This window comes from Zootoca vivipara, chromosome 1 (assembly GCF_963506605.1).
Source record: "Zootoca vivipara chromosome 1, rZooViv1.1, whole genome shotgun sequence".
Taxonomy (NCBI): domain Eukaryota; kingdom Metazoa; phylum Chordata; class Lepidosauria; order Squamata; family Lacertidae; genus Zootoca; species Zootoca vivipara.
This window is the reverse complement of record NC_083276.1, coordinates 20691267-20706464: the sequence shown is the minus strand read 5'-3', so window position 1 is coordinate 20706464 and position 15198 is coordinate 20691267. Positions and strand designations below refer to the sequence as shown.

The window sequence follows — 15198 nt, the reverse complement described above, 5'->3', positions numbered from 1 at the left end:
TGATGTGGTACCATGTTTAGCCAATGAAAACTCCCCCTCAGCAGTAATTAGGAACAGAAAGATCTCAAAGGCTGTCTATCCCTAGACTAGACTACAGTGGTACCTTGGTTCTCAAATGCCTTGGTTCTCAAACGCTTTGGTTCTCAAACTCCGAAACCCTGGAAGTAAGTGTTCTGGTTTTCAAACGTTTTGCGGAAGCTGAACACCCGATTATCGGCTATTGTTTCCGGGCACCTGCACCAATCAGAAGCTGTGCCTTGGTTTTCAAACATTTTGGAAGTCAAATGGACTTCCGGAACTGATTAAGTTTGGCGCTTTTGTTTTTGCTATGTATTTTGCGTTTTTGTTTTTGAAGCTTTTTTGATTACTGTAATTTGTTTTTGTGACTGTGTAGAACCCAGTTCAGCTACTGATTGATTGATTGTGAGACTGCGGAAATGGATAAAAGCCCCCCATCCAAACAATGACTATCATCAGTGCAGGTAAGGGGAAAAAAATATTTTAATTTTTATCATCTACAATACTGTTTTATTTATTTTATAGTACAGTACATTGATTATTGCTTTCATTTTATGGATCAATGGTCTCGTTAGATAGTAAAATTCATGTTAAATTACTGTTTTAGGGGTTGTTTTTGAAAGTCTGGAACGGATTAATTCATTTTGCATTACAGTGGTACCTTGGGTTACGAACTTAATTTGTTCCGGAGGTCCATTCTTAACCTGAGGCGCGCTTTTGCTGATGGGGGCCTCCCGCTGCCGCCACGCCGCTGGCACGCAATTTCCGTTCTCATCCTGGGGCAAAGTTCTCAACCCGAGGTACTACTTCCGGGTTAGCGGAGTTTGTAACCCGAAGTGTTTGTAACCCAAAGCGTTGGTAACCAGAGGTTACCACTGTACTTTCTATGGGAAAGCTCGCCTTGGTTTTGGAACGCTTTGGTTTTGGAACGGACTTCCGGAACGGATTGAGTTTGAGAACCAAGGTACCACTGTATTGTGCTCTGCAAAGGGGCTGCCTTTAAAGACTGTTCAGGAACTTCAACTGGAACTTCAACACTGCCACCAGTATTCTCATAGGGACCAGACAATGGATAATGTTGTATCAATACTGTTTCAGTTGCACTGCTTACCTATCCATTTCCTGAATAGTTTGGGTCCAAGTCACTTGAAGAATCACTGGCATTCATACAACATACCATGTGTAAAGAGAGCTGTACTGTCTCCTTGTCTTCCTTTCCTCATTCTTAAAAATGAAAAAATGGATCCCCAAAACAGCAATGTGAATCCTTAGTGATTCACATACATTATCTCAGGAATCTCCCCCCCCCAAAAAAATCACCCCCAGATACATTTAAGATACCCCCATATAAAAGAAGGGTAAGGCAACTGAGGCCACAATACTGCAGCTTGCCTGTCTAATGCAATCATGGCAGAGGCAAGATTTGCACTGGAGACTTGATAAATTATAGCAGTTGTCATTTGACCCAAGTAATATCTACTCTGACTGGCAGCGGCACTCCAATTTTTCAGGCAGAGAAGCGTCTTTCAGATCATTCTAGATGGAAGTCGCCAGGAATTAACCTCGGGCCTTCTGCCTGGAAATAATGTTCGCTGCTACTTATCCCCCTGACTTGATGGGCCTGTTTATTGCACATATTGCTGTTTATTGCTGTTTAAAGTCCTGATGAAATTGCTTTATTGCATTTTAATTACATGTGGCTATATTCTTTATGCTCTGTTTTATACCTGCAAACCTCTTAGAAGGCATTTTTTGCAAGTAAGTACTATATAAAATAATACATTATAATAGGGATGGGGATCAAAAAAACCAAGATCATGGCCACTGGTCCCATCACCTCCTGGCAAATAGAAGGGGAAGAAATGGAGGCAGTGAGAGATTTCACCTTCTTGGGCTCCTTGATCACTGCAGATGGTGACAGCAGTCACGAAATTAAAAGACGCCTGCTTCTTGGGAGAAAAGCAATGACAAACCTAGACAGCATCTTAAAAAGCAGAGACATCACCTTGCCGACAAAGGTCCGTATAGTTGAAGCTATGGTTTTCCCAGTGGTGATGTATGGAAGTGAGAGCTGGACCATAAAGAAGGCTGATCGCCGAAGAATTGATGCTTTTGAATTATGGTGCTGGAGGAGAGTCTTGAGAGTCCCATGGACTGCTAGAAGATCAAACCTATCCATTCTTAAGGAAATCAGCCCTGAGTGCTCCCTGGAAGGACAGATCGTGAAGCTGAGGCTCCAATACTTTGGCCACCTCATGAGAAGAGAAGAATCCTTGGAAAAGACCCTGATGTTGGGAAAGATTGAGGGCACTAGGAGAAGGGGACGACAGAGGACAAGATGGTTGGACAGTGTTCTCGAAGCTACGAACATGAGTTTGACCAAACTACGGGAGGCAGTGCAAGACAGGAGTGCCTGGCGTGCTATGGTCCATGGGGTCACGAAGAGTCGGACACGACTAAACGACTAAACAACAACAACAACAACAACAACATCACCTCAAAATGTGAAGAAGCCTCCTGTCAATTTATTTATTTTTTCAACCATGGGCCCCTTTTAAACAAAACAGAACATGGTATTACTAGAAAATGTGTGAAAGACTGCTCCTCTCACAAAGTGTGATGACTCATATGATGTGTAATTGCTCTTTTCTTTCCCTAATGCCTATACAAGCTGCCTCTAGGTTGGCAGATGAGAAGGCAGCAAAGCTATGCCCTGCAATGAAAGATTCTGCTATAAATATAGACCTGTCACAAATTTTAACACTTCATGTTGCCTTTTAATGATCAACCAAACCAATATCTGACTGGCTTTCATTCAAGCTTACTTCTAAAAAGAGAGAGAGACTTCTTTTCCATAGTCATTCATAAGCTGTTTTGCCTGGACTTTGCTGCTAAGATATTACTGCCAGGCATCTCAGTGACATTCCTGTCAGAGGAAATGGCTAAACGGTTGTCCTTACTGGTCTGTCCGAGACAGAAAACCTTTGGCTTGAATCTACTTTGCATTCCATAATGTTCTGATGCAGGGGTACCCAATGTGCTGCTCTCTAGATGTTGTGAACTACAACTCCCATCAGTCCTTGCCCATGGGACAATGGGAGTTGCAATCCACAACATCTTGATATCATCACACAAGGTCACCACATTAGCTACCCGTTTTAACATCTCCAGCTGTCAACAGTGTGGATTTTGACAGTCTATGACTTTTATCTAAGCAAATCATACTTTCATGGGTGCACTGAAATAATTGGACTCAAGTTGACTGAGTTCAATGGGTCTACATGGAGCATAGCTTACTTGGATACAACTCTGTTGCTATTTAAATTTCTGTGTTAACATGCTTTCTGAGGTGGGTAGGAACTCTACAAAAACATCCTATTATTTACAACGAAGCTTGAAGCATGTCTATTAAAATAACCAGAAAATCGTATCAGCTGTTGTCACAGAGGAGTTGGGAAGTTTGAGGAGGCAGAGCACTCCTGAAAGTTCATTTGCAGTGGAATTTGAATTCATCACTGTTTCAATCTGGTGCTGAATACAAGGTCATGCTACTTTCTGGAGGGATAGTTTCCTCTTGAGAGCTCCAAATTTGCAACAGGGCTAGACAAAGAAGCTGGCTCACTAGAAGGCCGTTTTCTATATCCCTTTGTCACCTCTCTGAACTCCTTCCCACCAACAGCACCTCTGTTGCTAAGCCTCTGGAGCCAATAGACTAACTTTAATATTCCATTTTTAATAGTGTTCCAGTTTTAATAGTGTGCCATAATAATAATGGAACTCGGGCTCATTTTTTAAAGAAGCGAAGCCAGTCCAGGCAGCTGAAATTGATGAGGTTCTGGAGTTTCAGATTAGCTCAGTCAAAAGCAGTGTTAAGTCTCAAACACTGTAGCACTTTTTTTTAACTCAGTTTTTTTTAAGTTCCTGCGCTTTTCTTTTTCTCCCCAAAATTGATATCTTTCTGCCAAGCTACATAATATGACACCCTGTTTCAGTACATCCACAATTACATTAAGTACTTTAACAGCTCATCCAAATCTACTGCAACATTTGAATCACTATTCATTATGATATGCAATTATTTTAGTAGAGTTGTTGTTTCAGATGTACTTAAAAACAAAAACAAAAATGCATTGGAATCAGAAGTGAACCTTCAGTATCTCAGATCACCAAGGCTTCCTTTGCACTGACAAAAGACAGGACAAATAATTCCCCAAAAAAGTAAAAAGAAAAGAAAAATTAGCTGTCTGCATCAGCCAGTGACTGCAAATAATTGAGAAGATGTCATACTTTCATGAATACAGCAGGATTCTGAGTCTCTTGCCTCAGTGTGTGCTACTTAAACTAACCTGGAACTTCGAGAAGACCCTTTTTAAATCTTAGCATTGTAGCCAACTGGAAGTATAAGCCAGCTGCTAAATCTCTTTTTCTATCTGAATATGAGAGTAGATGTGATGTTAAAAATGTATTTGCATTTCATCTGCATTTTTGAAAGAAAGAAAGAGCGTATAGCAGCTGCCGCACTCTTGAACGAGAATCATTTCACTGAAGCTGCTATTTGCCACCCATGGAAGATTCCCTCCCAATACTTTTAAAGACAAGATTTTTGTCATGGGAGGAACAGGTTAAACCCATCCTCCCTCTCTGCTGCTCCTGGTTATCCAGAATGCTTCCATTCATCTGAGATGCCACTTGTTCAGATCAAGAGTAGGAACCCCTTACACGTTCCATATGAGCCAATGTGCAGTCATCAGGTTAAAGCTGACCATGAACCTGCTTTTATTAGCTGCCCTCTCTCTTCACAGCAACCCTGTGAGGTAGGCTACTGTAGGCAGTTGCCCCCCACCATGGTGCGGCACCCTGTGCACACCGCCCCCTCTGCCCCTCCCTCCAGCTAAGTCTCTGGTGATGACCCAACAAAGTCGCCCCAGGATGTTTTATGGCTGAACAGGGATTTACATACCCCTCTCCCCAGTCCTAATCCAACATGCTAACTCCTACACCATCTCACATTGTTGTTCTTAACAGTGTCAATATCTCTTTTCTTTGGCGATCACTCGTAGCTGAGTAAGATTGTCTTCCATAAACATGGTTATAACAATGAGTTACGACCGTTAGGTGGTGACCCCACTGGGTGTGGTAATCCAGTCAGGGGAAAAGGGAGGCAGACTATGTTTAGGGCACCTTTTCTAGCACCTCCCCTTTTCGGGGTGAGCAGAGTGGGTACTAAAAAGGGCTGCTCAGTAATGGATAAAGCTGCTGAGCTGCTCAACTGCCACGTTCCTTGAGTCAGAACGACTGAATCTGTATCCACCGCCCATGTGCCGGTTCATGACATGGGGCTTCCAGATTTCACGATCCTCCCCCCATTACCACCCGCCGATCGCCATGGGACTTTCGGGGTTTGGGTTGGGCTTTTGGAAGACACCTGTGCGTGATTTTGTTTTATGTGTGTAGATCAGTGCATGCTGACCAATGCATAGTCTTCGCAGTAGGGCTCTGTTCCGATGGCATGAAGTAGTCACAACAAACCGGTAGATTCCTATCTGCTGCAGCCTTCATCCGCCTTCACAGCCATTGTAACATACTGCTTGTTATCATCCGCCTGTTCTGCCGTTGAGGACTTCTTGGATCATTCTTTGTCTAGCTCCTTCCCTTTGACCTTACCGCCATGGGTGACCCTGCTGGGAGTACGAGATTCCCGATGGCTTCGCTCACAAGGGTCATAGGAACATGCAAGCCCACTCACCACGACAAGGTGATGATCCAGCAAGTGAGACCGTGTCAATATACAATAATCTTGACCGGAAACAATGGCGTCCTCATGGAGGAGGCCTTTGGCAAATGGATTGATTCCAACCTACAACCTAGGAGACACAGGCACAATTTTCCTGTTCAGAGTCCTTCACTTGCATAATGTACCATACTTTTCCGTATATAAGACGAGGTTTTTTAATTGAGAAATTAAGATAAAAATTGGGGGCCATCCTATACATGGATAGTGCATAGGGGGGATGTGGGATCGGTTGCTGCCACGAGCCAGAGATTGTCGTCGGCTATTGGGCATGTGTCAAGGGCTGGTGTTGATTGGCTGTTGCTGCGGCAATAGGGCGGGCGATTGGCGGCTTTTGTCAGTGAGGGGACAGATGATTTTCGGCAATCTCCCCTAAAGAAAGCTCAACAACTCTGTGCCACTCCTCCCCCCAAAAAGCTCAACAACTCTGGGCAAAGCTCCCCACATTTTCTTAATTTGGAGTTCCCAAAAATAGTGGGCGCCTTATACACAGGGGCATGTTTTACACGGAAAAATACGGTATGTAACCCCTGCACCAGTTGTGTTTCGCCTGTATAGCAAATATAGTAAAATAATGTACAGTATATAGTTTATGGCCCTAGCCAACTTTGTTAAGTTTGTTAAGTGGCTACCCTTGTCTCACATTGCCAAAGCAGTAGTTGAAAAATGAGTGGTGTTTGTGAATGCCTCTGCTACATCTTTAAGGTCCTGCACCTGTAATTACCTGCAGCTTTCTGTTGCCTGTGTCTCTAGACAGTGAGTGGGATAATGAAAAGAAGACGAAAAAATGATACCAACAAATCTCCACTCATTTTTTTCTTGTTTCTGTATGTGTCTAATCATGAAGTGTCTAATCATCATCCTTTTTTGCAGACATTCCCTAAGGTCACCAGGATTGGCAGTGAGCAGAAGACACCCAATTTGCCTAAACATGGTAGCCAACCTTCATTTCTAGAAGCCCACAAGGCTCAGCTTTCTTACTTCCTGTTCCAAAAAGACCAAGTAAACACATCTTTTTCGCATTCACTGCCTAGTGAGCATTTTTACATAGGAAGTATGCATCATGACATTGGTGTTACATCCCAGTACGAACATGATGGCATTTTGAAAAGTCACTTACTGCCTCCCTGGGAATGCTGGTGGTTTCTCTCTCTCACTTTCTCTTTCTCTTTCTCCTTCTCCTTCTCCTTCTCCTTCTCCTTCTCCTTCTCCTTCTCCTTCTCTCTCTCTCTCTCTCTCTCTCTCTCTCTCTCTCTCTCTCTCTCTCTCTTTCTAAGATTTGTGACTTCTGTAGAAGAATATAGTAATTTAAGGCTTTATCTGCTGTTTGCCAAAACTGATTATTTTGGTTGACACTGATAACATGGGAGACTGTATCTATAGGAGACAGGTCTGAGGTTTCTAGATTTGGAAGAAGGTTCCAATAGCTGCTTAGAAAGGAGAGGTTTGAGCTATTCTTTCTGTTTTGCTGCAAAACTGGAAGAGGAGAAGCAGAACACGCTGAAACTATTTCTTCTGTGAAACTGTTAAAAGCACAAGACCCCACATCTCCTCTACTGTGCCACACTGAATCTGGCAATTTCGTGTGGCACCGATTGTACCTAAGGGTCTTTCGCCACAGGGAATGTTGGAAGAGTCAGGACAGATAAAAGGAAGCACTGCTTCAAGTAGCGCAGAGCTAAACTATGGAACTCACTCCCACAGGAGGCAGTGAGGCCCACCAATTTGGATGGTTTGCAAAGAGGTTGAGACAAATTCATGGAGGAGAGCCGTAATGGATCTGCTCTGTCTCCACAGTTGGAGGCCTAAATGCTTCTGAAAAGCAATTGCTGGAAACTGCAGGAGGGGAGGGGGCTCTTGTGTTCGAATCCTGCTTGCAGGTTTCCCACAGGCACCTGATTGGCCACTATGAGAGCCTGATCCTGCAAGCTCTCCTCATGTTCTTATCACCCCACAGAAATGGTACTATTGCTGAAATTCTAAAGAAAGTTGCTACATTTAACCAAATTGCTTCTGGCTTGGTTTCCCCCCTGTATGCATCTAATGTGGAATGAAACAGATTCATGCTGATAAAAATGCTATGGATAAGGCAAAATCATTTTCCCCTGGTAAAACTAGAAAGGGAAGCCCAAGCTTAATAAGGACCCTCTGCAGGATGACCCTTGTATACTTACAAACCTAATTTAATGTATTAGTGATTTGTATATACATCACCTATGAAGCTTGCACAAGGGGTGCTTTTGTAAGTCATGGCGACTGACTGATTGATTGGAGGGTGTCGGTTTCACACACACAAAAAAGCAGATCCTTTCACATAATTACATTTGCCTTCAAAGCATGCACAGCTTCAATTACACAAGCTTGTTTAGCCACCCAGATTTTACAGCGTGGCAGGCGGCAGCGGCACAAGATCCTTGTTTTGCAATTGGACGGCTGACAGATCTTAAGACGAGAGGCAAAAAGTTAAGTCAAGCAACATCCACAGCAAAATGCAGAATCTGCCCAGTTTAGAACAGAGGGAAAGGACAGCATTTTCTTTGTACGTACAGTTTTTGAGGTTATCAGTTACTCCCTCAAGATCTAAGTTACAAGCAAGGCGTTAACTCACAAAAGGTAGCATGCCAAAGGGGGGGGCACACATAATTTGGTGCTAGAGAATCTGCTGTGCATGTACAAAGTCTCAGATTCAGCCCCCGACATCTCCAGGGCTGGAAAAGCCTTCCGAAACCCTGGAGCCTCTGCCAGTCAGTGTAGACAATACTAGCTAGGTGCGCACCGATCATCCAACTCAGTATATGACAGCTTCCTATGTCCCTTGGCTTCAGTGCTCACAATCCTGCTTACTTAGGTTGCATGTATCACAGTGGAGTCTGCAAGGCTGAAAGAACTCAACTGTATAAATTGCACCCTGTCCTATTGCCTCTGGGTCTATGCATCTTGATTGCTGGTCACCACACATATCCACCAAGGTCAACCTACATGGCAAACCAGAGGACCGGGAAAGCTGATTCAGCCTGCACTCAGTGGATTCCGAGTTCACAGCCACAACACAGATGCCTTGCCAAACTGCTAATGAAATTGGGCTATTTGGAGAGGCCTAGTTTTGCGCACATTGCCACCTATAGTCATTAGACTTTGAAAACCCTCTTCCCTGTCAGCACATTCACATTGCTCTGAATTAGCAAGCTGAATTCTACGGGCACCAAATTCAATGGCGTTGATCACTTAAATGCACTGGGGAAGGGTGAAGCCCTTTAGCACACAAATAAAAATGGACTGTCCTCAGTAGGGCAGCTATGGTTGCTGTCTCAAATTCTATTTTAGGAGAGAATGGCAAAGGTGGTAAGTTTTTGGGAGCGGGGGGCAGGGGGCGGGGGGAATGAATAATAAACACTACTTTTCTGTGTGAAAATGTGAAGTGCATGAACGGATTATGAAAAACACACATACAGGCACTGAATGCTCATAAACACAAAATACTCATAAACACACATCCTGTCCCACTGTTGATGTAGGAATTCATGTATCCAATTATGCTTTCTCCCAAACATGGCAGGCCTGCTATTTTTTATGTCTCTGAGGCCTAAAGTGTTGGCACTGTGCTGGGAACAGATGTATTACTTGAGTAAAATAAATAAATACAATGATTGGGAAGAGCACCGTTACTGTTACTATTAATTACCCATCCTTCACCCCAAGGTCTCAGTTGAAACACAATATTGAAAACAGTTTTAAACAAATTAAAACTACAGAGATAAGGAGGATCCTTAAATATACACCTCAAGTGTATAGAGCATGATAGAGAATGCATCTCCAGCATTCACCAAAAGTGTGCAATTCAACTATTTGTTGTTATTGTTGTTGTTGTTTTGGTTGCAGATATGAGACTCTCATAACAAGTTGCCTTATATTGGGTCAGACCAATGGACCAGTATTGTCTACGCTGACCAGCAGCAGCTCAGGGAAATAGATTCAATCTGCAGATTGAACCTGGGACATTCTGCAAGCAAAGCTCCACGTCTGAGCTATGGCTCTTCTCCCTTCACCACATCCAAAGTATCAGAAGGACAAAAACTTTTACAAGGCGCAGGCAGCCTTCAGCCGACACCCCACCCCTAAATCACACAAGCTCCTTTATCCAAGTTAAACACCTAATTCATTTTCAGTGAAGCGCAGTGAGCAGTGAGCAAAGAGAGAGCAGATACAGACTTTTGATGCAGTGGTTTGAATCTCTAAACTGCACCCTCTGTTTGATCAAAATAATCTTCTTAGACCTGTCTGAACTGCACAAAGCAGTTCATGGATCACCTAATCCGATAGTTTGCAACACTGAAGATTTTCCAGCTTTAAACCACTATCAAGAAAACATCGCCACTGCAACTCCATCACTTGCCTGGCAGTCTTTCTTCACAACACAAGTATTAGGAAACATTTCTGGACAGCCACCCAAGATCTGATTTGTGTTACCTTGTTTGAATAATATACCTTGTTTGCATGGCTCTGCAAATAGCTGGAGTCTAACAAGAGCCTCGTATTTTGTGATCCAATGAATGTTTACTTCAAGCACAAGTCCCATTCAATTCAGCTGGACCAGGGAGGTGTGCACAGGACTGCAGTGTAACAAAAATTTGAAGGTACAAGGAAATTCACCCCCCCCCAGCCTCACAACCTGGTTTGGCAGCAAGTCTAAGCATACTTAGTTGAAAGTGTCACTGAAATTCATAGCACTTACTTGGAAGTAAACATGCCCCGGCTGCTAATCATCTCTTCCCTAAACTGAAAGCATCCAGCGCCCTCAGCCTAAACGATATTTCCAAAACACTTTTTACGTCTTCCAGGTGTTTAAAGAAGTGTTTTACAAGGCAGTTGTAACCCTACTGAAGATATATTTAAAATCGCATTAAGTTTCGGAGCCTGAAGAGTTGCTATGCTGGACTGCAGTAGGAAAAGCAAAAGGAAGACACGTAGAATCTCAGGCCCAAATTGTCTGTGACCGCAGCAGGCAGGTATATTTAAACTCAGGTCTTTTTGACCCAAGTGTAAAGCTGCAGGTGGGGGTGCAATTTAAAGAAGGAAGGGGTAAGAGACCGGAACAGTCCTCCAGACTATGTTTCCTCTTGCAGACTATTCCCCAACCCCATCCTCTGGGCAGTTTCACTTTCAACCTCAGAGCCTAATAATCTTAGTAAGATTGTGGAACCAAGCCGGGGGAAAATTAGGGGTGGGCAGGAGAAGATTCAGCACCCTACCCTCCAGATAATCCCTTTGGCCCTTTCAGTCTGACCATCAAATTCTCTCCCCCTGTTCCATTTTGCAAGTGAATGGAGCAGACCTGCAAGGAAAGAACAGCTCTGTTGCTTGAGCCTCAGAGAGTGGCTTGCTTATTTACGCCGCAGAAGTTGGGACCCAACCATCTACTTTACCGGACAAATGAGGTACACAGCAACCAGAGAGAGATACTTCTACACATAGATTTAAGACACATTGGGAAATAAATGGAATGAACAAGAGGAGCCAGCAACAAAATGCTGCAGTTAGTATGGAATCCTCCCCTAGTCCGAATTCCAGCTGCTCCCTTCCATGCCATGCTTCCCCTCGGTTTTCTATTCCTGCCCCCAACAGTCAGTTGGGATTCCATGTCTTCACTGGGCTTTTTTGGGGGGGGGAACACCCTTTATTCTTTGCCTGAAGTTTTTCTTTCTTTATTTTCAACTGCTGCAAATGTTGACCTTCTGTCAAGCCAGCTGATAACAGGTGGCACATGGTTGGTGCCATTTGGCTACATGAGGAGCAGTGCTCACTTCCCGTACATCAGAACAAGTGTGCATGAAAATCGGGAACCAAAGATTGTGGCCATTCATAACCTCAAACGACACCCACTAATCAACAAGCACCTCAGGTCCTTCCTTTCCTGTGCTCAGAGAAACACCAAACACCCTGAGCAGGAGCATTGATCATACACAGAAAAGTGCTCCCCCTCTCTTTTGCACCACTGTCACACATAGGACTTCCATATATTAGCCTGTAGCAGCAACAAAACAAAAAAACAGCAACAGAGCTTACGGCACCTTAAGGATCTAATGGGTTTATTATGGGATAAGCTTTCATGGAAGCAGCCCACATCATCAAATGCATGACTTGCTATCCCGAACAGGTACAAAATCCTGTACGTATGTCTGCATGTTTCTATCCTGTACGTGGGTGCAGAGGAGTGAACAGCAGGTTCCCCCCCCAAAATGCAAAAAGTATACCCTGTATCAATTCTTTGCAAAGCTTAAGAATTGCTAAGGGTGTGTTTATAACACAAATCATTCTGTTATTGCTAAAATCACGTAGTAGCTGCATCTGACATATGACAGCTCTTTGCTGCTGCTGCCTCCCTCCCTCCCTTAGTCCTGTGTACGGCAAACAGCTCAAATCTAACTAGAATCGTCCCAGCTTTACTTTGGGACACCTGGGCCAGGTATTCACATCTCAAAGAGAAGTACAGTAATTTGCCACAGCAGTAATCCTAGCAATAAAGTACTTCATTTTTGTACTTAACCCCTCCGCCGCCCACAAACGTCAAGTGCAATAAGGACAGTTCAGAAGTACTTTGCTGCAGAAGTTTGTGCTCTTTGAAGAGCACAGGTGTGGGCTACCTGGGAAAGAAAGGAGGGAATTCCTGGCATTACCTGAATGAAGCCCCAGATGGGATGGAGGGTCCAGTGCAGTAGCAGAGAAGACCAGCAGCACTGAAGGAGCAGCAAAACTTCTCTGATGAGCATCACTCCTGCGGGGAAGCGGGGATGTCTCCTCCTCGCAGCAACCTGTGTTACCTTGGAGAGAAGAAGAAGAAGAAGAAGAAGAAGAAGAAGAAGAAGAAGAAGAAGAAGAAGAAGAAGAAGAAGAAGAAGAGGAGGAGGAGGAGGAGAGGGAGTTTGGGCAGCTGTGGTGCCTCATCACATCCTATTCCCAGTGCAAACAGCTGGCTCTCGTTGCCTCCCCAGCAATGGCAAAACTCAGATTGGATTTGGTTAGGAGAGGGAGATGAGGGCTAGGCAACCTCTCTCTCCCCCCAGAAAAGCCCCGAAGAGAAATAAAAAAAGGAGGAAAGGAAGAGCACACATAAGCAGAAATCAATCGGAGCACCCCTTATTCCACTTCACAGGGTGGTTGTGATGAGAGGGGGGGGCAGCTTTTGCATGCAGCTTCTGAGCTGGGATGTGGGCTAAGCCTAACAGTTGGAGTGGGCTCTTATTTCTGTGGGGAAGTCTAACAACACCGCCAGCCTTGCTGCAAAACGAAACTTCCTACTAGCCGTGAGCAATCTCCGACCGCCATGATTCAAGCACAACCACCAAACACTAATAGGATTCCAGAGTTTCCCCACCCCGGTATAGGGGGCGAGGGACCCCCCTCCTGCCTAAAAGCAGGGGAGTGGGAGGCAGCTGATGCTGCAGCCTCTGTGCGACAGCGGCCGCGCGCTATTCAGAGCAGACGGAACCCAGTTTACTGCCGCCGCTGCAGCAAGCAGCGCCCGCTCCAATTTGGGTCGCTTTCACCAAAGACCCAGAAACAACAAGGATCTCGCCTTTCTCTTACCCTTGGGGACGGAAGGGGCCACGTCTGCAGAGAAAGTGGCCGTCGCTGGCGCTCCCTTTTACATGCTGGAGTTGAGCTGATGCGGGCAGGGCTCGGGGTGCTTTTGCCCAGGAAAAAAAAGTTTGCGAGGAAAGCGGCTTGCTCCAACGCGGCCGAGGCGCCTGAAGTTCCCTCCTAGCGCCCAGGGAGCCCGCTCGCCGGAGGAACCGGAGCGGGGAAACTCCTTTCCGGAGGAGGGATGAGGGATCCCCTGCGACCCAACGCGTGGCAGTGCGAAGCGGAGCCTCCCATGTATCCCGGGATCCGAAGAGCAGCGGGGGGGGGGAGAGGCACGGAGGGCGGGGCGCGGCGGAGAGGGGGTGATCGGGGAAGGAAGGGATGATCGAAGCTGGATCACAAGGGGGAGAGAACCGGAGCGGGGCTTGTTGTGGTAAAGGAGCGCAAAACGGATCGGTTGGTTCCTTCTGCAGAGCGGGCCCTTGCTCCCAAATTGGGGGGGGGGGGTGTCCTTGCCTTCCAAGTCCCGGCTCCTCTTTCCTCAAAGAAAGAGGACCAGAAGGACCACCACGCAAAAAAAAAAAAAAGTCCCAGCAAGGGTTGCTAATTGAGGGCGGGGGAGTCAACTCCTCCCTTCCCCCCGCCCCTCCCGCTTGAAGCTGCGAATCTCTCCCCCGCGCCGCCCAAAAAGCGGGTCGAAGTGCTCCCAAGGCGCGCGAAGCTTCCCTCCTCTCCCGCTGCAAGTAGCCTAGTCCAGATTCTTTGGCTCCCTGTCTCTCGGGATTTGTTTGTTTTTTGCCCAGCGCGCCGCCGGAGTAGCGGATCCTCAGCTGTCCATCAACCCTGCAGAGCCTGGAAGCGGCGGCGGCGAGAGGAGGGAGGAGGGGAGGAGAATGAACGGGGGGGGGCAAGGACTCCCGGGATGGGGAGGGGAGGGGAGGGCACGGCGGGATAGGAGCAGCAGCAGCAGCATGCGAAAGGAGGGAGGGGGCGCCGGAGTGTGGGAAGAGCCTGGGCGCAGCGAAGCCGGATAGAGGCTCCCCGGCTCGCCTTCGAATTGAATCCTGCCTGGTGCCGCCGCTTCTGCAGTGATTTTTCATGCCCATCTAGCGAGGGTTCTTGGCACTTGCCTCGAGGTTGTGGTTAGGTGTGTTGTTATTGTTTCCTCCCGGTTCTTTTTCTTTTTCTCCTCCTCCTCTCTCTCCGCCTCCCCCTGTCCCGCGAAGCAGCTCGGAAGGGAAGGGAAAGCGTCTTCCCGTCCGGGTCCGACGCTGCCAGTTCGCGCTGGCTGGAGTGGCGGGGCCTAAGGGGCTGCTCAGGACCGCACTCTGCAAGCGGCCAGCTAGCTGCGCTTCGCAAGGAGCACAGCTGCCTTTGTACTACCGGTACACCGCCATGTCCACATCGATTGGGCGAGCCTAGTGTTGTCGGTTCTGACCGGCAGCAGCAATCAATCCATAGCTGCCAAGTTTTCCCTTTTCTCGCGAGGAAGCCTATTCAGCATAAGGGAAAATCCCTTAAAAAAAGGGATAACTTGGCAGCTATGAATCAATCCGGGCTCGCTCATCTGCTTTGCGTGCCAGAGGGCCCAAGTTCATTCCCTGGCATCTCCAGGTAGGTCTGGCAAGAGGTCCCTGTCTGATATCTGGGAGAGGTGCTGCCAGTCAGTGGAGGCAATATTGAGCTAGATAGACTGATGGCCTGACTGAGTGTGGGAGTGGGTTCCTGTGGCGCTCCTGTCCTGTTTGGGGTTTCCCATAGGCATGGGAACGGGGGAAGCTGCCTTATATGGAGTCAGACCATTGCTC

The 15198-nt window shown here is 46.3% G+C and overlaps 1 protein-coding gene across 2 annotated transcripts in view; it reads right to left on the bottom strand.

Annotated features, from left to right (window-relative positions):
* The window catches only part of PRIMA1 (proline rich membrane anchor 1), a 58089-nt gene extending 43833 nt beyond the window's left edge, over positions 1-14256 (bottom strand). The window contains exons 1-2 of one of the 2 annotated variants that reach the window (XM_060272146.1): positions 13394-14256; positions 12484-12627 (exon numbers count right to left, since the gene is read on the bottom strand). In XM_060272146.1, the coding sequence (XP_060128129.1) occupies positions 12484-12576 (93 nt within the window). In that variant the 5' untranslated portion in view covers positions 12577-12627; positions 13394-14256. The remainder of the gene's footprint in view (positions 1-12483; positions 12628-13393) is intronic. The other variant, XM_060272150.1, reaches the window with a different exon arrangement.
* Between the last annotated feature and the right edge of the window lie 942 nt (positions 14257-15198).